Here is a 24,294-nt window from a genome sequence, read left to right on the forward strand (position 1 = left end):
TGTAGACTGAAGGAAAAATTATAATTCCTACTATAAATAATCAATTATAGTCAAATAAAAGTTACTATTTGTCCATTCCTGCTTAACAGATTCTGGGGTTAAACAGATTTGCTTAATTAAAACGGAATTAATTGAATATAGCTTTGCTTCACTAGTGTTTTTGCAGTATCACTTAATGTTATCCAACCTCTTTTAACCTTTTTGGTAGACTGGTGTGTCATGGTTGATCATGTCTGGGATGTTGGTCTCATTTTGTGTCGTCAAATGCCCTACTAACTACTGTCAGTTTACAGCAGTAGTCTAATCACTCCCCTTTTTTTTTACATGTGATGTAAAGGAGAAACCCTGTGGTCAGACCTCAGAACCATTGTCTTTACAAATGCACACAGTAAATGGGCTATCTATCTGGATGGGCTACGGGTGGGTTGACAAATACATGTCAAAGAAAAACATCAGTACCATGTTTCTCCTTTTATTGGGGTAAGTGGTTTGTTGCCAACTCTATGGGACAGTGGCATTGCAGTGGCATGCAGGAAAAGACTGGACAGGCAGATTAAGAAGGCCCGCTCTGTTCTTGGTTGCACCCTTGATCCCCCACTTAATTATGCACTCCAAGTGAACACAACAACCTTAACAACATGAAATTATATACAGCACCACAAACGGCCTAAAATGGAGCTCCCAGTAAAATGAAACAATTAGCCACAGATCCTATGCTATTGTTACAAATGTTATCCAATAGCAGTAAACATTTGCGTGTATGTTATATTGTAATTATAACCCTTTACGTGTACATAGTTAGAGATGCAGGCTACAGCATTGGTTCCCACCTGTAGCCCTTTTTTTTAGAGTTATGTGAGAAGATCAAAGCATGGCTGTGTCATAACCTGTAATGAGTTGTAACACATATAGATGTACTTGTCTCATGCTGGGAACAATTGGGTCACAGTAAGATGTGATGCAATGCAATAAACACTAATTCTTAGCTGCATGTATAAAAGCCAAACATGGTGTACCTGCGGTCAATAGGGCCAGAGAAAAGCGTCTCAGGCAGTTTTCTGTGTTTTTAAACACTTTTTAGCGTGCAAGTTGGACTGGACTGACAGCACCCCAGCACTTTACCTGTAGCCCTGTTCTTGGTTGCATCCTTGACGCTGTGGAGGTCGTACGAAACAGGAGGAGAGTGGCTAACTTATCCTCCATGGTGGACAAGTCCTCCCACACCATGCAGGACACTCTGTCAGCACTGAACAGGTCCTTCAGTGACAGGCTGCTGCACCAGTGCTGCGTCACAAAGAGATACTGCAGGTCTTTTCTGTCTGCTGCTGTCAGACTCAACAATCAGCACTGCTCCCAGTAGACCACATGGACAAAACACACACACCAGGGCTGATTAAACATGTGACTGTGCAATAACTAGAAATACATTTTACTGTTTACTATTTAATATTTAATTTCTTTAATTATATTTAATACTGTGTGTTAACATGTGTCTTGTACTTCTCCTCTTATCACTTGCTGCTGCAACAATTTGAATTTCCCCCTTGTGGGATTAATAAAGGATTTTGAATCTTGAAAAATTGATCTGTCTCATTGGTGTAGATCCTGTATCTACCCACAACAAAGTTTACTCATCTTCTGGAAATGTTATGGCAATTCTGATGAGAGAGATGTGAAGGTGTTTCCTATCCCTACAGTGTCTGTATGAACTCAACATGAGAGAAAGCATCTCTCTCCCCCCAAGTGTGTAAAGTGTCCTCAGAAAAAGAATACAGGAAGAGATTAAACCAAAAATGTAGGAGAAAGAATAAGAAAGGGTTCAGCCTGTTCTCACGAACCATACGTTCATATGGCTAAAGAAAGTTAATCACTGAAATTCTTAAGCATTCCACGTATTTTTTGCCGTAAGCACCCCAGTGACTGCTGTTGTATAAGAATCCGCTTAGCCTCTAAAGGAAAAGTTGGAGTGGATGGGTGGGTCATAAAACACATAGTCTCGCATTGCCAGATCTTCCTCTACAGAGGGTCTGGCTAGTCCACACAGCATTCTGGGATGGGAGAGAAATGTGGTCTGGTTTATTGGCATTTTTTTAAACCAATCACAATTGTCTTGGGCGCTGCTAAGCACTGGATGGAGCCCCAGTGATGCTGCAAATTAGCCTGTGGAAGGAACTTCTTTTTGGTGGAACATGTGTACGTTCAAAGGTTGTTTAAGTTGTGCAACAGAAAACTCAGATTGGACAGATAGTCTAGCTAGCTGTCTATGGAGCTAGAACAGTGACAGTAACCTGTGGTATTGAAAATAAAATTTGCCATTGAAACAACAATTGTGGGAATTTACATAGGCTACTGGTGAGAGACCGCACCTCCATAGGAATCCTGCCATTTTTTTCACACAGAAGCAGGCTGGTTTAGTGTTAACTTTTAATGTAGTTTGTCAGTGAATGCGTGCAGCCTTTTAGTGAGTGTGTGATTTGCCCAGAAACCTATTATGTGAAAAAATGGCCAATATGAACAGACTTACTTGAGATTTGGAGGTTTCATGTGAATGTGTGGAAGACATTGCAGATATGCGGTTTTAAGAACTCTGGGAGGATTCGTCTGGAGGTGTGGTCTCTCGCCAGTAGCCTCTGTACCCGTAAGCCACGCCCCCTTTACGCCTCCCATCAGGCCCCTCCTCCCCAGTGACAGTAAGTTGAAACTGAAAACAGTGACATTGTAAAAATCTTGACAGCGTAAAAAAAAAGCTTTCATTGAAAAGACACGGACATCAAGAAAAAATTTACATTGACATTGAAAAACCCATCATGATGCAAACAAACGTCAAAGTGAAATAATATCATAGGATTATGAGATTATTACTTTTTGATGTTTGTGTTTTAGACTTCAGTTCAACAGTTTTCAATGTCGATATTTGTTGTTTCAATGCCAAATTTTATTTTCAATACCACAGGCTACTGTCACTGTTCTAGCTCCATAGCTGTCTGGTTTTACCCTGCAGAGATCTGAGGAGCAGCTAACCATAGTCCGCATAATTCGACCAGAGTTTAATATTCCAAAACAAAGAAAACTTTGGGAACAGACATCCGGCTGAGAAGAAGGACATACAGCGGATTTTTTCTGCGGCAAGTCCCGGAAGTTCAAGATCGTGGATACAGACTATAAAACACAGGACTTTCATGCCAGGGAGTGTATTGCTTCCCGGGGAAAACAAAAGACTTTCACCCAGGAAATGAGTGCTTCTTGGGAGTGTTTCAATCCAAAACACAATCTTTTCCCTAAACGTAACCGTTCGTTTTGCTTCCTATACCGCTCATGAAAATGTGTTGAAGGGTTGGAACATTCAAATTTCTGGGAGTTCTTTTTGATTCAAGGTTAATTCGAGTGGACCATTTCAAGAAGAAAAAAAAAGCTAAATGCATGTGATGAATGCAATGAGGTTTTAGACTGGTAGGGAATGGAGTCCAATTGATCATCATTGAAAAGAACACATAATATCTTTTCAATGATGATCAATTGCACAATATTGATGCAATATTGCAGGATTGCGTTGGGGTCAGCAGCCAGGTCTCTTTTAGGAAAATTGTTTGTGATTCAGGCACAAGCATTGAGAGTGTGCAGTGGGGCTTTTTAAACATTGCCAGTACCTGCCCTACAGGTGAAAATGAGAGAAATTCCATTGAAAATTAGAAGGATACAACTAATGGCAAATTACTGGGTTTACATTGTGGAGTTGTTGGTAGTGTTGGTGAAAGAATTAGGCAAGATAAGGTGTTGATATCTTATTGATAAGTCAGACTCATCCTCAGCCTTAGCAAGTGTAAAGTGGATATGAAACAGCCTGATTTTGATGAGTTGTTTACAGAAAAAAGTGTGTTGGAGCACATCTTGAGTTTTCTTAGCTATAAAACCATTACACAATTTTCCCTTCGAACAGCTGTCAAGATATACTATATAAAGTCCTTTATTCAATTGGAAGATTTACAAATCAGTGACGTCAGGTCAAATTTCCTTTCAAATGAGAGGTTGGAAGAAAAAGAATAGAGCAATGCAAGGCAGTATCAGTAAGCAGTAATCAGATGTTTAATCTGGGGGGGACAACAAAATGTTGCAAGAAAGGTTGGACAGAGAGGGGACAGGGAGACATCTATACCAAATTCAAAAGAGTGTAGACGTTTTGTATTAGGCACAGGAGAGAATAAATATGTAAACAAGGCTGAGGTCAGGAAGAGGAGTTAGTAGAGCATGTACTTTTCAGTTTCACCGGGTATAGGCCTAGGACACATATAGAGGTGATGAGGATTATTTTCTCCATTAAAAGGATTACAGATAATCAGTTAGAAAGCTTAGGCCAAGGCACTGTTAGTATTCTTAATCAGAAGGTGGCAGTAATGCACCAATGAGCTGGATGCCAACGTCCGTAAATTATTTGACAGTAATTTTTAATGAATTACTTTCTCCCATTAGAATGTGAATTTAACAGGTTCACGTTGTTCCATACTCCGATACAGTAGATGGCGGCATACAACTAGAAGTTGTTTTGTAGCCCGCCAATAAATAAAGAAGAAGAAGAAGAAGAAGAAGAAGAAGAAGAAGAAGAAGTAGTAGTAGTCGTCAAACTAGTAGTATTAAAGTACTAGTAGTAGTTGTCGTCGTTGTCCCATCTCTGAATATACTCAAAGATCCTTTATACTTTGTTATACTGTCGAGGACGACAGAAATAGAAGAGTTCTGGGAGAAAGGCGAAAACGCATGTGGACAAACACTGAGTAATCATTTTAAATCGAGGAAACAGAGGGACTGTCTCCACAGTGAGGGGCATTGAGACAGCAAAGACGGGATCAGGATGAGTGAAGCCACTGTGGACTCGGGCACGCTCTGCCTTTTTGATGTAGACGGCACGCTCACGGCCGCGAGACAGGTATTGTGTGTGAGAGAGAGAGAGAGAGAGAGAGAGAGACGTTCATTCAATGTATGCTACAGTGTGTTAGTGCAACATCCGGGTCCACGTTGTAGTAGTTCTTCCCCATAGACAGTTAAAGAAATTGACCAACAGATCCCGTTGTTCTGGACGGAGACCAGTGAAGGATATTAGAAGCACTGTTCCGGTGAGTGCTAAGCTTCACTGCGCAGCCTCCTACCAAGCTTGACGACGTAGATATGACGTGAGCAACGTGTCTGAAGGTTGTAAGTCTTGTGGTAGCTGTGCCAAGAGAAATGTCAATTATTGCCAATCTTGCAGAGACGGAGAACGTAGGTACATGTTAGGAGATAACAGTATAGGCCAAAAAGTTTGGAACCACCTTCTCATTAAATGCTTTTTCTTTAATTTCATTACTATTTGCATTGTAGATAATCACTGAAGGCATCAAAACTATGAATAAACACATGTAGAATAATGTACTTAACAAAAAAGTGTGAAATAACTGAAAGCATGTCTTATATTCTAGGTTCTCTACACAAATGATAGTCCCACACCCATTAATAAGACAAGAAATTCCACTGATTAACCCTTTCAAGGCACACCTGTGAAGTGAAAAAAAAGAAAATAAACTCATTGAATGAGAAGGTGGTTCCAAACTTTTGTCCTGTACTGGGCACAGGCTAATTATTGCTAACTAAAATGCTAGTTAACATTAGTAACTAAACCTAAACAGTTAAGGTAAGTTGAAATTGTCTGCGTGCATCTCCTGTACTGTTCTGCAATTCCACTATAAAAAAGTAAGTTGAGTAGTTATGACACAATCATTAGCCTATTTTTACAAAATTGTCTGCTACGGAGCCATAACGTGAGATACAAGGTAATGAAGCCTTTTTTACATTGTTGTGTTTTTTTAGAAATAAACAATGGACAAATATAATCTTTAAACACTTCAAATGTAAAGTTATTTGCTGTCAAAATGAATGGCAGTCAATGGAATGTTAACGGAAGGTGATGGCTTCTTAGCATCAAAATGGCGCCATAGTAGGGATGCATTATGGCGAGAGGCTATTACCCCCTTGTTCCATTCTTTGTTATTGTAGAGCACTGCAGGTAGCCTCTGTGCTGGGGGTGTTGCGCAAAACCAGCAAGATGGCTTTGTCTCAAACTGTTGACAGTGTTTTCTGTGCTTGTGAACCTGCGAGTTCCTTCTTCCAAGAACAACCAGCAAGAATGTTCTCCCTAAGAACACAAATCCGTTCTTTGCGTTCTTGAGAGTTCTTGGGTGTTTGAGAGAAACACCCATGGTTTCACTGGAGACCAGAGTGGTGTTGCAAGACTTGTACAGTGTTAACATGTGTTTGCACTGTGCAAGGTAACATGTATGTATTTAAATGAAACCATATCTTGTCAGTAACGTTAGTCAGCTACTGCTTTTTGACATAAATTAGCTAACGTTAGGAATGGATAGCTACTTTGCAAGCCAATAATAGCCTTGGCAAACAGAATTAAGATTATTAAAACACAATAACTATGTAACCAGCATTACAAAATTATTTCATGTGGCTGTATTGGGATATTTAAGGCGTGTTCAGATGACATGTTGGATGCATAGACTTTTCCATGCTTGTGAAGATGACGTTAGTCAAACAGAGTTTTGAGACTTGTCAACAACCTTTTTGAATGCAATTATTCCATAATAAATGTAATCTATTTCTTTTTTTTTTATTGGCGCATATACGTTGGGGAAACATATATGACGAGCTGCATGTCCCCCTGCCATTTGCCGTTATGTGCAATGTAAATGCAAGCACTATGACTTATGTGCGCATTCATATAAAAAAAAATGCATCGTCGACACCAAGTCCCCCCCCGGAGTCTTGCCTATTTTTCAATAGTTTACTGTCAATAACTTTTTTAACAGTGGCAGTAAGTAAACCGCTGCAGGCAAGGTGTGTGGCACCAAGAGAAATGATGCCGGATGAACATTGTTGAACTTCTCCTGTCGGAGATCTCCAAAGCAATTCAGCACACGGCAGATTGTGCGGTATAGGAAGTCAAGCACAAAAAAACCTAAAAACATTTGGTTAGTTCTCAAAATAAATTAGAGCGTGCTCACTGCGGATCATAGTTTCCTGCACTACACCTTGAAAACAGTACAGAGTTGTTTCCACTCTACTCCTCTGGATGGAAACAAACTGTTTTTGTGGTTCTATTCTACATGAATTTACGAGATCCCTTGGGTCTTTGTGAATTCAGCTGTTGTCATGGCCGTAGGCTTTCAGCAGCATCGAACCTGTACGGACCGGCAGAGCACGGAGCTGACACGCAGCAGAGCCGATCCGCAGCCGCTGGCAGTTGCAGTTGGTGGAAATCCGGAATTAGGACAGATCAGGTGGCCAGACTTGAGACTTGACTTGTTGCAAAAGACTTTACTTGACTTAAACTTGCCCCTCAAAGACATGAGACCTGACTTGGACTCAAGCCCAAAGACTTGAGACTTGACTTGGACTCAAGCCCAAAGACTTGAAACTCGACATGGATTTCCAAAAACTGACTTGTAAAAATCTCTGGTAGTTACATTACATAGGTACATACCGGTAGCTATGTCAGCTGTGTTACTGATCTCTTAATACATCCATGCTTGCTACCGCTGATGTTAGCTTCTTGGGAAACACTAATGACGTTATATTCAATTAACAGGCTTTACAGTGTCAATACATTCCTCGGATGTATCAGGAGATAATAACATGGATGTATTAATAGAACACATGGTGAATTACAACCATTAGCTATATCCAACTGCGTTCAGAGAACAACCTGGCTCTGAACACCAAGAAAACCAAGGAGATCATCGTCGACTTCAGGAAAAACAGCATTGAACTAGCCCCCCTGTACATCAATGGCGAGTGCGTGGGGAGGGTCCACACCTTCCGGTTTCTCGGCGTCCTCATCAGTCATGGGAGAAAGTCATGTGGTCAGATAAGACCAAAATAGAACTATTTGGTCATAATTCCACTAACCGTGTTTGGAGGAAGAAGAATGATGAGTACCATCCCAAGAACACCACCCCTACTGTGAAGCATGGGGGTGGTAGCATAGGGTGACCAGACGTGCCCGGTTTCCGGGGACATTCCCCGATTTTGGCGACCTGTCCCCGGCTGAATCTGTCCCCGGTTTTCACTGTGACTGACAGACCCGAAATTGGAATGAAAAAAAGAAAATACTGAAAAAACGATAGTCGCACACCCTACACACACAGGCTCAAGGCAGCCAGAGCCAGCGGTGCTCAGAGATGTTTTAGAATGCCGTATTTTACGATGCTAAAATCACTGATTATTTAAATGGAGTCTGGAGGGTTTAGCGAACGCAAATTCACAGACTTTTATGTTTTAAAAAGGATCTTAATCTTTAACACAAAGGTCGACCTCCTTAGAAATCCTTTCCATAATGTTGTCAGACACTTAGAATATTAATCTGAGTCTGTTAGCAGCAAAACAAGCACTTTTATGAACGTAAATACAAGCTGGACAATTATCCCATTAACTTACATTGTAACTTGTTTCTGCCGACTTGAGCGATCTCGTTTAATACTGCATCAATATCAAAAGAAAATATGTCGTCAATAGTTTTTATTGTATCTGATTCTCAAAGAGCTGTTGAGGAAACAAGCCTTGAGCAATAAAGCAAAAGCTGTCAGTAGATCAGTACATTACAACATTATGAAATAGTAAGACTTTCTATCTTGAAATATTAGGACTATAAGGATCTCTATTTTGATATATTAAGACTTTCTATCTTGAAATATTAGGACTTTTTATCTTGAAGTATTAGGATTTTTTATCTTGAAATATTAGGACTTTCTATCTTGAAACATTCCCCACTGAGGTGTAGTGGAGTGGAGTATGAAGTAGCAGCAGTGGTGGGTCTAGGATCAGACCCTGGGGAGGGGCTCAGCCCCTAATGAGAACAGCTCTTGGTCTAGTGTCCCCGTTTTAAGTTTTACAAAAGTAAAAACATTACTTGTTTTGGAGGTAAATACACTTCTGTGCTGAAAATGTCCCCGGATTTTGTCTGAGAAATCTGGTCACCTTATGGTAGCATCATGCTTTGGGGGTGTTTTTCTGCACATGGGACAGGGCGACTGCACTGTATTAAGGAGAGGATGACCGGGGCCATGTATTGCGAGATTTAGGGAACAACCTCCTTCCCTCAGTTAGAGCATTGAAGATGGGTCGAGGCTGGGTCTTCCAACATGACAATGATCCAAAGCACACAGCCAGGATGACCAAAGTGTGAGTCTGTAAGAAGCATATCAAGGTTCTGGCGTGGCCTAGCCAGTCTCCAGACCTAAACCCGTTAGAGAATCTTTGGAGGGAGCTCAAACTCTGTGTTTCTCAGCAACAGCCCGGAAACCTGAGAAGATCTGTGCGGAGGAGTGGGCCAAAATCCCTTCTGCAGTGTGTTCAAACCTGGTAAAAAACTACAGGAAACGTTTGACCTCTGTAATTGCAAACAAAGGCTACTGTACCAAATATTAACATTGATTTTCTCAGGTGTTCAAATACTTATTTACAGCTGCATCATACAAATAAATAGTTAAAAAAATCAAACATTGTGATTTCAGGATTTTTTGTTTTTAGATTATGTCTCTCACAGTGGACATGCACCTACGATGACAATTTTAGACCCCTCCATGATTTCTAAGTAGGAGAACTTGCAAAATAGCAGGGTGTTCAAATACTTATTTTCCTCAGTGTACACACACACACACACACACACACACACACAAATGCGCGCGCACACACACACCAATTTGACACAGTGGCCAAACTGTCCGACCTGTTTTTTTTCCCCATAGACCTACATGGAGCAAAGGACCTCTGTAAATCAGTGGATACATTTTTTGGAGTGTCACAACAACAAGTGTAAAATGTTTCACGTCAGAACTGGATCCATTTGGTAGAGGTAAAATTTTGAACGCCAAGAAGTACTGCTCGGTTAAATCATTCATTCCCATTCATCGACTGTATAGCGGGATCTCATACCATGAAAAATCACCATAGTGGCTTCTAAACCAAGCAAGTGAGAATGTGATCGAAAATTGGGGATAAATAAACATCTGCTACCAAGATTAAAGGTTTCCCTGACGTTAGCATGTAGCTACATGTACTTCAGAAGCATATGTAATATAAACAATGCAGTAGCTGCCAGGAGTTTGTGGCCATGCGTAGAAAACTGGCTTTGGTATAATTTTGGTTCTGGCTCATGGGGATTATTTAAAAATATATTTGCCTTATTATTTGAAGCTTTGGCCACGTTAAATATGAACACCCAACATTGTTACATTATAGATATAATGGAAAATAAGGGACGCATTATAGGTCTCCTGTACTCTATCTGCGAGTGTAGAGTTGAGAGCGAACAAATATTTTTGCACACATTAAAATGAACTAAATATTAACAATCACATTAATTAATTGATGACTTTTAAAGTGCAACAATCAATGTCTGTTGTGACAACAATTGAATGTTGTTTATATTTATAGCCATACAGTATCTGCATATTCATTAAGATATTGATGCTATGACCTACTTTGGGTCTGTTTATCTTCCTTTCATGATGCGTGATTTTGCGTGAGAATTAACGTTTGAATGATTGTGGAAAAAAGGACATTTTATCATAAGAGGGTTAAGTAAATTTATGCTTGTACAACAGACAAAACAAAAGTTGACATTATGTATATAATGATGCCTCGTGAATCAGTTAAAAATCTATATATAAATGTTTGTATAGGTTGCGATAAAAAATTAAATGTGATGCAATTTTTAAAAAGGCTAGGGTAGGACCTAATAGAAAACTTCAAATCGTGAATTGTATTGTGAGTTGAGTGTATTGTTACATCCCTAGTTGACATAAATCCTGTCAACTGAAATACATGCAGACTGATAACTGCTGTAAGTATTGTTGCTATAATTGATGTGTTTTATCTCATCATGTCAGTAACTTGTGTGTATGTGTGTTTTCAGCGCGTAACTCCATCCATGGCAGAGTTCCTTCAGAAGCTCAGGGCTAAGGTTCGAGTTGGAGTGGTAGGAGGGTCGGACCTTAATAAGATCAAAGAGCAGCTGGGAGATGATGGTAAGACACACATCTGTACCTCTATAGTAGACCAATTGCATGTCTATCTCTCAAGTATGTAATTCATTATGTCTCTCTGTTTTTCTTTACGTTTATGTGGACAGTGATCCAGAAAATGGACTACGTTTTTGCTGAGAATGGTCTTGTGGCCTATAAAAATGGACAGTTACTCTCCGTCCAGGTAAGATTTACGTTAGGTCACCAAAGCACAGCTTTTTGTTTAACTTTTAATTATTCAGGGCCATTAGAGCAAGCTCTCTTTTCCAATTAAGTCCTAATTACAGCACAAATAAAAAAAGCTAGAAGCAGTGTTGGACGGGCGCTCTGGTTACTGGCGAACGCGGTCCATGCGCTAATGTATTTGCGTGATCATCAAACATCGCAAACCGTCGGCAATGAAAAAAGGACTGCTGAGTTCAACGATACCTCACACAATAGTCTATGTCAAACGGGTCACAAGTTATGAAAGGGGCGTGGTTTAAGCATAGGGGGTGGGCAAAACCATGACCAATGACAACCTCGGGCTTGGACCCCTAATTAAAGTACATGAAAACAGTAAAAACAGATAAGAATCACTGATGTAGGCGCATAAGAAGACTATTAAAAACAAGAGCAGTTCCTATGTACAACATTTTCAAGTATTCTTTTGAACATCGCAATGGAAACAAGTTATTTTAATTTGAGAGAACCTGAAAACAAATTCCATCTATCAGGAGCATAAAAGTAAAAAGTGAATTTTTATGTAAACGCTTTCAAGCCTGTATTGTCAGTCTTTTTTTTGCTAGATTAGGATTATTTGCCATTTCAATCTTGGATTTGTGAACCCAAAAGTACGACAATACCCTGAGTATGATGACATTACTTCATGTAACAGGCCCCAGAATGTTAACTTTGTGTGCTTGCTGTTGCCAGTCCATCCAGGCCCAGATGGGTGAAGAGCTACTCCAAGATTTCATTAACTTCTGTCTCAACTACATGGCCAAGATCAAACTGCCTAAGAAAAGGTACAAACATTGACTCCTGATCTCATTATCAATATTATTATTAATATTAGTTTTTTTTTTTTAATCTTTTTGGTTCTGTAGTTCTTTTGTACTGGGCATGGGAGGGTGCTGGGAAGCTAAGAATGTAAATAATAATGGATAGGGATAATCTGGTTTAGCGTTATGAACACTGAATTGTAATGTCTAATGTTTTACAGGGGGACATTCATTGAATTCCGCAACGGCATGTTGAACATCTCCCCTATTGGACGCAGCTGTACACAGGAAGAAAGGACAGAGTTCTTTGAGCTAGATCAGGTAGCACACACATTTACACTTTGCCATTTCTTTGTCTTCAGTGAGAAAATGCATGATTTAAAGCGCCCAAATTATGCTCATTTTCAGGTTCATAATTGTATTTTGAGGTTGTAACAGAATAGGTTTACATGGTTTCATTTTTTAAAAAACACCAAATTTTTTGTACTGCACAGTGCTGCAGCTCCTCTTTCACCCTGTGTGTTTGGATCTGTGTTTTAGCTACAGAGTGAGACATATATATACTATCTTTGTTGAGAGTCACACATGCACAGTACTTGGAGAAAGAGTTATCAGCTAGATAACTCTTTCTCCAGTTTTGGTAAGTACAAGGCAGGATTAGCTGGGAGACTTCTTCTACCTGCAGAACAGGGACATGGAAGTAGATCTTTTGGAGATTACGGTAAATCAGTGTGTGTGAGCTTCGCGACCCTGGTCGTAAATTGGGTTGGACCAGGGTTGGACAAGGGTTGATTTCAATGTGAATTGCACACAAAACGGCCAGTAAAAAGAACAGTGTTAGAACGTAAACTTATAACAATACATTTTGTTTAATTCTCTCCGCACTCTGAAGCCCAATTTTACTTTTAAGTATATCATACAAAGAGAAATGTTCTCCCCTTGTCTTAAATAATTTAAATCAATACTAGAGTAACCTACTCTCTTGATTACTGCTGCAATGAATGAAATGCAGAAGAGAAATTAGTCTCCACAAAATCATCTTTCCTTCTGCTTTCTTTGTGTTGGAATTTTAAACTTTGGTCGATTTCTGAGTTTTTTAGTTTTAAAATACTATGATTAACTGCTCCCCAGATCTCTGCATGGTAAACTGAGACAGCTATCCAATCTGAGATTTCTCTTGTATAACTGAAACAACTTTGAACTTAGACTTAGACTAGATTTAGACTTAGCTTTATTAATCCCTTTGTATGTTTTTCTTCCATCCTGGAATGCTGTGTGGGCTAGCCAGACCCTCCTCCGCAGCACTGTGACGGAAGGTCTAGCAACGCAAGACTGTTCACTGAATATAATGTGTAAAGCCCTGGCTATTTCTAGCACTTAACGTAATTGTTATGCATCGCAACTGGGTTGTATCCCAGGTCATACATACCTGTTGCCTGGCTTGGTTTGAATTTAAAAAAAAATACGGCTGAACGTTGGTCAGATAACCAGGGCTCAACCCTCGTCAGTGGTGTGAAAGAGGTTTAAAACATGAAAATTAGAAGTCTATAGAGGCCCTATATCCAGGCCACATGTGTGCTCTGATGTGAAAATTTGCCTGAGGCTCAACAATAAAGAAGTCGGACCCCCTCGGGCTTGACCTGAAATGAAGCGCTCTAGTTTGTGTGCCACTGGCCACAAAATGATTGAATTTGGGTTCAACTTTGGCTATCTTTGCATGATAGCAAGATTGTGATTGAATCTACATATTATGTACTGTGATGTACAGATTGTCAAACATGCAGATTTGTAATATTGAGCTATATAAATAAAGTTGACACTTTTGTTTTGGTGTTCTTCATTAAAAGCTAAATACAAATTTCCAAAATTGGCTGAAGTTCTTTAACTGAAGCAGCAAAACAGAAACTGTGTGTATAAAAAGCTGTGATCTTTGTATTTATTTTTTTACTCCTTTCAGAAAGAGAAAATCAGAGAGAAGTTTGTGTCCATATTAAAGGAAGAGTTCAAAGGAAAGGGATTGTCATTTTCAATCGGTAAGTCCACTGAATTCATGACTATTATGCCGTGTTTAGAGTGAATCTGTGTTCAACACAAGTCCATTATGACCAACGATTTGTATCACAGTATTTCTTAAGGTTCTGGTGGTTTATAACTGTCATTCTATTGTCAGTACAAAGAATATTAAAAAAAATTCAATGTCATCAGGTTTACTGATTTATTAATTAAATTATAAAGCGTGGTCTAAAACTACTCTATTTGCAAAGGGTCTTGAGATACTCTTGTTATGATTTGATACTATAAATAAAACTGAATTGAATTGATTACTAAAGGGTTTGGGTGGCTCCAAATAGTATACAATACCATTACATGAAGGAGAATGCATGAACAGTTCTTTTTGCATTATGCAAAGTAGTAAAATAGGTTTTAATCAAGTAAATACGTATGTCAACCACTTTACCATTGCCTCCTATTCAAAACAAAAAAATTGTAACCTAAGAGTGCTGTATAAACACTACCTGATCACAGGTAACTGTTTGTTTTTGTAGAAAAGTAGGCAACTGAACGTAGTTCAGCTGTCAGCCTCCTTCAGTGTTTGAATAACGTTAGTTGTTTGGTAGAAGTATTTCAGCGAGGCAAGGCATCTCAAATCCATTGTTTGAACCCTTGCTCTGAACCCGTCTTTCTCGACAGTCTGTAGCTGAGACGTAATTGGATTATTTTTGCGTTTATAATGCTGCTCCGCCGCATGTTTGAGGTGACCAAGTTAGCGCAGTTAGAGTAACGTCAACGTGACCTAGTAACGTGAGCACGACTGGCAACAACAGTGGCTAAATTACGTTGGATTTTATTGGGAAAACGTTATTCTGGTGTATCTCCGATGTTTCTGCATCCTCTCAATTCATTCTGTTCATGATTTCATTTTTAAATAACTTTGAAATTTCTTTTTATTTTCTTTTATTAAAGTTTTTTTTTGTAAGACTTTGATTGTCATTTAATTTTATGAGCCGTCTGCATTACAAACGCTACCACTTTGTTTCGTAAGTTTTAAACATAGACTGTATAAAATAGGTTTTAAAGCGCTCCCAAGCGCTGCATTGTTCTCCCTTCTTTTCATTGAAGCCTCTAGTTTACGCCTCTAGTTTGCACATTACCACAGGCTTGTGGTAATGTGCAATGTGCTATAGGTAAAAAAACAAACAGTCAACATGCCAGAGAATCGTGATATTAAATGTAGGCTAAACAATTGTACCCTCTGCCTTAGCCCTATTTGCAGCAATACCTTATATGCATTACAGTCTATGAAATCTTTATATAATTTGGAAAATTAATACAGGTAAGATTCAGTATATTGCCCAGCACTAATTTTATATGCAAGGAACATAGCTTCAGTAGCAGCTTCAGAGCTTTGTTTAATTACTCATTGATTTTTATTTTGGGAATATAAAAACTGTAGACAAAAAAACAATCTTCTTTGTAAAACCAAGAAAACACATAACTTAACCAGCATGCTACAAACCTAAATACTACCACAACTTGGGGCGGTGTAAGACATGAGTTTAGTTGTGCCTGTTTCTTTGTCAGTGTGATGTTAATTTCCCACATCAACTCTTCCTGCCTCTTGGTCTCTGTTTCTCTGCAGGAGGGCAAATCAGCATTGATGTGTTTCCTGATGGTTGGGATAAGCGATTCTGTCTGGGATTTGCTGAGAAGGACAACTACTCAACCATTCACTTCTTTGGAGACAAGACCAAACCTGTGTGTATGCTAACTGCTGCCGAACACCACAATAATGGCTGATGTCTATAGATTGCACATGATTCTTCAAAGGTTGAATATAAACAAAACGGCAAGCTAAGACCGACAGACAACCCATCAAGCCCAAACACTTAAAATATTAGGCCAAGGAATGTTTTTTTTTTTTTTTACATTGCAAGTAAAGGGGCCGACACACTAACTCTGGCGTTGCCTCACGTCACCTGTTTCTTGTCAAAAACAAATCACGTTTCAAGACTACAGCCAACGCCCAACTAACATGTACGTTCTGCGCCCGCGTGACAGGAAATAACTCTTAATACCAGCAGGCGGTAATCTATTCATCATTCCGAAAAGGGAAACAGGATAAACCAACTGTTGCTATGATAAATGTAAAACTGCACTGCGGTCAAATAGTCAATTTAGCTTAGAAAGGTTTCTTACGGAAGTAGTTAAGTGGCTGCCATGATAAGAGCTGTTTGGATTGTCTTAAGTGATAACGAAAGGTGCTTCAATGATTCCTTCATCATCTCCTTTAGCATAGGATACACTGGACCTTCCTATCCAAAAGAAAAGGAGATAATGCCAAAGTTATTGCGGCAGGGCAATTTAAAGTGACGCATCACCATTTTGCCAGATTTAATTTCTGCAGTCCATCATCAGAACAGTGTAGTTTCAACGACAGGCCCACGTCACTAACATCCGCTGTCACATCATTATGTAGCAGATTGTAACGGCAGGTCGAGGTAATTCTTTTTTTACTTTTTGACCGCAGCCAGCATTTGCCCAACAGCAGGAGGGAGATGGTGTCTCCCTGCGGTGGAGAAGCTGAGAGATAGCTAGCTAGCTTGCTAATTCCCACCCACCGTGCTTTCAGGTTATATAACAGTTATAGTGGTTAGAGAAAATAAGCCAACCTAAATTGGTCCTTTCCTACGCTGTGACAATAGCGTGTGAATGAAAAATTAAGTTGTTGATGTAGTGGGCGGCTAGTTAGCTAGGTTGCTTAGTTGTCAGTCTAGCAACAGGCATGGTGCAGAGAGAGAGGGGGGTCAACAGTCTACTCTTTTGATTCAGTTTTATGTAGTTTCACATTGCCAGAGCTTCTTCCAAAGTGCTGGGGAGGAGGGTATGGTTAGTCAACACAGCATACCAGGATGGGAGAAAATGTGCTCTGGTTGATTAAAAAGTGGAAGGTAAAGCAAGTGAAAGGTAACTGACATCCGGCCAAAGGAGTGACATCTGGCAAAATGTTTGGCAGAACAAGAGCAATCCCGGAACTGGAACGTTTTTGATATGGACTAGGTTTTATGGTATAGGACGTTATTTAATTAGTATATTTTGTAATGTGTAAGTAATATAATATACCTGCAGTATATAAGTAGTTACATGTATTGTTGTTTTCCCTTTTATAGACATAATGTGTAAAAATAGTTATTCCAATTGTTTAAATCTCTGTTTTTTGTTAGAGGGAATATCCGTCATTTTTAGCCAATGTTGACAGTTCTAACATTCTGTGTATCGGATTGATCAGATGAGATGATAAAAAATGTGAAGAGCCTTGACTTAATTCTCTGGACTTCAGTTGTTTGCTTTCCTCATTTCTATTTTTCTTCTCGTGCTAAACGGCCTATCAGAGAGATTCTTCTCACAGACGGCTCCTACGCCATTGCAGTTTGGATGTAGAAACTTCAGATAAATGGTCTGCATGCTGTGCTGTTGTAAGGTGGTCAGGGTTAGAGCAAGCGTTTTTTACACATACAAGGAATTTGTCTTGGTGTTGTTGGTGTGTGTCACACATTCTCTCAATATCAGAAGGATCAGAAGAATATAACAATATAAGTAAAAATATATGCACACAGTATGTATTAACTAAAAAATAAAAGATAGAATAAAATAAGTTAAAAAGGAACGTTAAAGCAGAGTAAGTACAGTGGCATGTAGAGCCAGAGGTGGGCTGTGGAAAGAGTCAGGGTGGGGTCGGGGCCTTGTTGATAAGGCTAATGGTTGATTGGGAAAAAACTGTTCTTGTGGTGTGATTTTGGTTCTGATGGATCGGGGAGTTGTCACCATCAGAGATGAGTCCGATGAGGAAGGTGTTGTCGGCGAACTTCAGAAGCTTGACTGACTTGTGACTAGAGGTGCAGCGGTTGGTGTACAGGTAGAAGAGCAGCCCTGGGGGGGATCCAGTGCTGATGGTCTGTGAGTCGTAGACGTGTTCCCCCAGCTTCACACGCTGCTTCCTGTCAGACAGAAATTCAGTGCAGGCACACTAAGCTGGGAGAGTTTAGGACTGTAGACTTCATAACCACAGAGATCAGGTCGGAAGTCGTTAAGTCATGTGGTCCTTGGCTTCTTGGGAACAGGGATGATAGCAAAGGACTTGAAGCAGGCTGGCACGTGGCATGTCTTTAGGGAGGTATTGAAAATGTCTGTGAACACTGGAGACAGCTGAACAGCGCAGTGCTTCAAGCTGGATGGGGAGACAGCATCCGGTTCAGCAGCTTTCCAGTGGTTCTGTCTCCTGAAGAGTTTGACGTCTCTCTCATTGATGGATGAAGAGTTGTTACTGAGGTGTGGGGGGGAGGTGGAAGTGCACTGTAGCTGTAGGGAGGTGTTGTGGGGGATGGTTTCAGGACTGTCTTATTGTCTTTCAAAGAAGTAGACCTCGTTGAGGTCGTTGGCTAGGTGTGGGTAGTTGATGGAGTGGGGGGCTTTAGGCTTAGAGTTAGTGATTTGCTTGAGCTTCCAGACAGATGCAGAGTTGTTAGCTGAGAATTGGTGATGGAGCTTCTCAGAATACAGTCGTTTGGCCTCTTTCCTTGCTGAACTTGTATTTCACATCTTTAAATCTGTCTTTGTTCCTACTTCTGAAGGCCTCTTCCTTAACCAGAGATGGGCAAGTTACTCTTAAAAAGTAATTAGTTAGTTATTCAGTTACATATTATAAAAGTAACTAGTTACTTCATAAAGTAACTATTGCATTACTTTCAAGTAAACTTTTAAATGCTCAAATGTGACCCCACACCAACCACTCTTTAATGGAACTTAAAATACATGTGCATGATTTATAATAAATCTGAGTATTATAATGAAATGGAAACTTAATACAATACATTATTAACAGAAACAATGTACACAAACCATTTTAATGTTGCTGTGGGACAAAGTGAGACTAACTTCCAATCAAATGCCATGTACGTAGATATTATGAATATATACTGGATCGACAAAAAAAAACACAATAGATGTTTTGGAACTTTTTATATTTATTGCCTTTCATTTGGGCTCATACCTGTTTCTCGCTGACTGACTAGCTTGTGTTGTTCGTTGTACGTCTGACTAGGCGTGCTTTCACACACCCGCCCAACTCTACCTCTTATTGGCTTAACATGAAATTTCACTCAACCTCATCCAATAGTCAGCATGTATTTGCTTGTCTTATGCACGGCTCACTAACCAAGGAACAGTAAAAAATGTCTTTATCTTTTGGCCCAGAGATCTTTTTTGGCAGTAACAGCGTTATTAAGAATAGTAATCAATTTGATTCTGCGTTACTAAAAAAAAATAACGCTGTTATTCCCATCTCTGTCCTTAACCAACCTTAACGTTCTGAGTTTGGCTTTGAACCAGGGTTTGTCATTGTTGTAACTCACCCTGGTGCACAACGGAACACAGCCGTCCTCGCAGATGCTGATGTATAACTTCACAGCCTCATCCAGACTGTTGGTTGCAAAGACCGGACAAGACAACCCACTGAGGTCTAGCTGACTACAAACCCAATTCAAAAACATTTTCACATTGATTACGTTGATCCAAAGCAGTTTGCTGGATATACAGTCATTTTATGTCCTTGCCAGAACTATTGTATTGTATCTAGCTGTTGTTAAAAGTAAATAAAAGACAGTTTATAACTCACTTTATGTATAATTTCACTGAAAAGCAACCTCATCCTCTGTGCTATATGACTAAAAGTCATTATGAGGAATTTGTTGACTGAAAGCAATAACTAGTGATTTGAATTTAACCTCTCTTAAATTAATCTCTGTTTCTGTGTAGGGAGGAAACGACTATGAGATCTACTGTGACCCACGGACCACGGGCCATGAAGTCTCCTGTCCAGAGGAAACACAACAACTTTGTCAGCAGCTTTTCTTCTCATGAGAGAGAAACTGTTCCTGGATGCTGACATTGTTTTTACAGAACGGACAAGAGGGACTTATGTTAGGGGTCTTATTTATCGGTTTAAAACATATCTAGAGATTTAACTTAAAAAAAAATTCATTAATGCGGAAAGAGCCAGCATTATAGTTGTCATTGTTAACATTACCAAAGGGTTATGTCAACAACACAAGGGTGGAGAGGGAACACTTACTGACTAATGAGAAGAGGGATTTCTGGATATCTTGGTTGCGTTTTGAATGAGAGATGTAATGGCTTTGAACGTGATTTAATGGTTTTAAATTTGTTGATTACATTTTCTTAATGAGATTCTGGCTATGTTATCAACATTACGTCATGGTAAACCTTAAACTAAAACAATTAAATGTGTCCATTTGTTGGAAATAATGCAGTTTGTCCGTCAAATCTTGTGGCTGTAGCAAAAACGTCTTCCTTATTCCATTTTATGTTGAAGTCTTTTATTGGGTTCTTTGCTTAGCCATGTTTAAAATCATCCAAATATAAAACTGTAACCATAACCACATTCCTTGCTGTGTGCTATAAGATTTTTCTCCTAGATGTTATAAAACAAGAAGTCATGGTCACCAGTAGACATTAGCAAACTGTACATTCATGTGGAAATATCACCAGTGAGTGTAGCAATATTTTTTTTGGCCCCTATGGTACCTCATACAATTTTTGAGAATGTATCTGGAAAGTATATCTGTGCACAATTGTGTGATGTTCCCAATACATGACACTTGAACTTGAATGTAGTATCAACTTTTATCATAATTCTGCTGTAAACGATGTGATCTGTGGGAAATAATAAAGCATATGAAGAAAAAAAAAATCCATGCTTAAAAGTACAGTGTATGAGGATTTAGAAGTGTTATTTTGAATTCTTCGTACATGACAACCACTGAACACATTGACATCAATTTATGAGTATTAAATAAAAAAAAGAAGAAAAAAAAGAAAACCTGGCCTATGAGAAAATGTGATGATAGCCACAGAAGTAGAAATTAAATTTATATATTTCAAGTTCAAGCTGTAAGCCAATATACTTATGCTTTTTTAAGTAATATGTCCATTTCTGACAACCTTTCCATTGTCCTGATTTATTGTATGACCTCAAACCATTTTTGCAATTTAGAAGAATCAGGCTAATACCAGCTTCTGGTTTTGGCTTTCCTTGCCGCTGCGACAGGTATCTGTCCCTCTTTAATGTGACAAGTTAAATATGATCTAGGGACAAGACAGTGCATGACAAAGAAATCTTATAGCCAAGTACAGTACTCAAAACTAAATGTACATCCTCCCAAAATGACTTCAACTTTTCACAACTCCAAAAAATATGTGCGTAATGTGCTTCTTAGCAGCCACATCGTCTTCATCAGGGCTAGTTGGTCGAAGATGTTTTAATGCTGAACTTAGGTGTAATAGAAAATCCACCAAATTCTCCAAGTTACAAACTTTCAATTATTGTAAACTTGTGGAAGTATGTTGAGTTTCACACATTCATACATCTGATGTACAACATCACTTCTAATTCCTTTTCCAACCTTGATTTGAGATATAATGTTGAGTTTCCCCTACTTTCCGTAATACTTTAATAAAACATAGAAAGGACTAACACATTTACTGTTTGACCTATAAGCATTCATCCTAACTTTTATAACAATAGGATTCTTGAGTTCTCCATGTTCAATCCTTTGTTGTAGTAATCTCAAAATGTTATGTACCTGAATAAATCCTAATTGCAAAGGGAACATTGTTCTTCTAAAAGTGCTCTAAGCGATTTTGGGTGACGTTACTTCTTGTTGACGTTCAAATAAAACGAGACTGCTAGACCATGCTACCTGATAAAGTTAAACCAGAACTCTAGTGCACCAGAAGTTATAGTCTACTTTAAATCTCTCTAATAAATTGGAGAAAATCTGTATGTGTGTATGTGCGTCTGTCTTTGAAATATCTCAGTACAGTTCATCCAATCTAATTCACACTTATTTTCCTGGGTACCCAATGAACTTGGGTTTGGAATTTGGAGCAGTTTGGACAGCGTTGGATATTGTATTTTAATAAACTGGGAATTAAAACAAACGACTGAACAATGAGGTTGTTTTTTTCCTAACGCTGACTGGATCTGATAGCCTTCAACTTATGTCTCGATTCTTTCGATCTAGGAAAATGGTTGTCATTACACCAATAAAGAAAAGGTTTTTCACTGGTTAAGAACTGGGGACCTCTACTGGCAAGGCTTGGAATATTGTAATCTATACAGCCAAACATTTCTGATAGTTATTGACTCATGACTCCAGAGCACCTGCGGCTATTTTTCTGTACCTGTTCCTGGGTTTTCGTGCATAGTTGAGTTGCTTGGCTTTGTTTCCATGTTGGAGGTCCGGCTTTTTGGCTGCAACTCTTCCATGGAGACCACTTCTGGCCAGACTTCTCCGGACAGTAGATGGGGGTTGTAATTTCCCCATTAGGGATCAATAAACAGATCAAAATAATAATTTAAAATTAAAATTAAATTACCACTGGTTTCTGCCAGTTCTAAGCTGATGTCATGCTGGGCATCTTCCAGTTCGAAGGGAAATAAGCTTGATGTGTTTTTCATCTGCTGCACTAAGTCTCCTTGGCCACACTGCGTCTACGGTCCTCAACGGTGCCCAGTGCTGCAGTGTACCTATAAGAAATTATGCTGGTTTGAAGGCAAAGAGTAATAACACCATATATTCATGTGATTTAATTTATCTTTTGTTAGCAAACAAATATTTTGTAATTTTATAAAATATAAACTAATTATTTATATTATTAAAAGCTTTCTTAGTTTACAGCATTTTTCACACCTCCCTAAGACTTTCACACGTTAGAGTTTTACACAGTAATGTATATACATATTTACACATTTACACTTTTTATATCATTTAATGAAGGGCAAATATGTATCAATGCATTGTGCGTGTTGTGGTTTGGGGTTTGTGTGTGGGGCTATTTTTCCCATTTGGCCTTTCCTGTGTTTGTGTTTTGGTTTTCTCCCCAGTCTTGTTTTGTTGGTCGTCTTGTGTTCCCCTGTGTGTCTGTTTGTTCTGCTTCCTGTTTTATTTTGATAGTATGGTTTCCTGTCTTCTCTAGTCTTGTCTAGCTTTGCTTTGTGCCTGTCTGATTGTCCTGCCTCGCCCTAATATAATTCAACTGATGTCTCACCTGTTCCCCATTACCTTGCTATCTCTTAATTGTATTTAACCCCACTGTTCCCTTTGACTCTAGTCAGATCATTCTAGTTTGTCCGCCTGCCAGTACCTCGTCTTGTTACCTGTTCCTGCGTGCCCTGCCTAATCTTCTCCCTGTGTTTTGTCCAGTTTGCATTTCTCAGCCCATGTTCCTGAGCTTCCTCGTGAGTGTCCTTGTCTAGTTTTCCATTTGCTGTTTTTGCCCTTCTTTTTCCCCTGGACCTTCAGGCTAATTTATCACGGCTAAGGACAGAATATTATATTTCAACATTTTTGCACTCTCATTGATGCCGACATGTTAACCCTGCTAACTGCAAGCGTTACTGGAGGACCAGGCAAGCGGGCCGCGGCTTTGTACGTGTAGCCTGTTCTGCGGCCGTAGCCAAGAGTATACCCTGCAGCCTGCAGCATCCCATCTCGTCCGTCCCGTCTCATGCGGTCCCGTCTCATGCGGATGTGTGTCCAACGGTAAATTCAGAGGGTCAAAAATGCGAAATCGCGAATAATTTTCCAGATGGATGGTTGTGTTAATAAGATAAATGCAGACTATTGTCTGGAATAAAATAAACCTGCGTCAACTATCATGCTAATGAATAAAATACTTTTAATATTTGGTTTTAACGTTTAGTTAAAAAAAACCAAGAGAGAGAGACGCAGGTGGTCTCAAACTAGGGACCGCTGCGCCGAAGCCTCTGAATATGGGCACCTGCTCTACCCACTGAGCTATCTGGGTGCCCGAAAAGAATGGAAAACACCAAATATCAAAATTATTTTATTAATTTGTGTGATTGCCGTTACTGTTAGATAAAAAACAAAAACAAATATTGAAAGTATTTTATTCATATGCATACGCAAATGTTTTTTTTTAAACTAAACATGTACATAAGATAAACGCAGACTAGCCTATCATACTGATGAATAAAAACACTTAAAATACGTGTTCGTCTATAAAATAAATGCAGATTATAGACAAACTAAAAAAAATCCTTCTGCCATCCCCGAGTTTCTAAATAAAAGCTTGCATCTGGAATAAAATACTATATCGCTCTTACTTTTCAAAGTAAAAGCTCACGTCAACTTTTAATGAATAAAATATTT

General features: G+C 39.1%; 1 protein-coding gene and 2 long non-coding RNA genes across 3 annotated transcripts in view; 2 read left to right on the plus strand and 1 right to left on the minus strand.

Moving 5' to 3' along the window:
• Window positions 1–1,320: 1,320 nt before the first annotated feature.
• Window positions 1,321–21,388, minus strand: LOC117936993. Its single transcript, XR_004655073.1, has 4 exons — window positions 21,166–21,388; window positions 12,376–12,382; window positions 10,477–10,481; window positions 1,321–1,333 (listed from the first exon to the last, which is right to left on the minus strand). It is a non-coding gene; the product is annotated as an uncharacterized LOC117936993 (long non-coding RNA).
• pmm2 (phosphomannomutase 2) lies at window positions 4,641–20,915 on the plus strand. Its single transcript, XM_034860566.1, has 8 exons — window positions 4,641–4,921; window positions 10,952–11,063; window positions 11,168–11,244; window positions 11,976–12,067; window positions 12,265–12,364; window positions 14,001–14,076; window positions 15,684–15,799; window positions 19,856–20,915. The coding sequence occupies exons 1-8, from the start codon at window positions 4,847–4,849 to the stop codon at window positions 19,958–19,960; spliced, it is 753 nt and encodes a 250-aa protein (XP_034716457.1). The 5' UTR covers window positions 4,641–4,846; the 3' UTR covers window positions 19,961–20,915.
• Window positions 21,389–23,159: 1,771 nt separating the features above from the next.
• The window catches only part of LOC117936990, a 14,410-nt gene continuing 13,275 nt past the window's right edge, over window positions 23,160–24,294 (plus strand). Inside the window, exon 1 of the long non-coding RNA XR_004655072.1 lies at window positions 23,160–23,172. This is a non-coding gene — a long non-coding RNA (uncharacterized LOC117936990). The remainder of the gene's footprint in view (window positions 23,173–24,294) is intronic.

This window comes from Etheostoma cragini, chromosome 2 (assembly GCF_013103735.1).
Source record: "Etheostoma cragini isolate CJK2018 chromosome 2, CSU_Ecrag_1.0, whole genome shotgun sequence".
Classification (NCBI taxonomy): Eukaryota; Metazoa; Chordata; class Actinopteri; order Perciformes; family Percidae; genus Etheostoma; species Etheostoma cragini.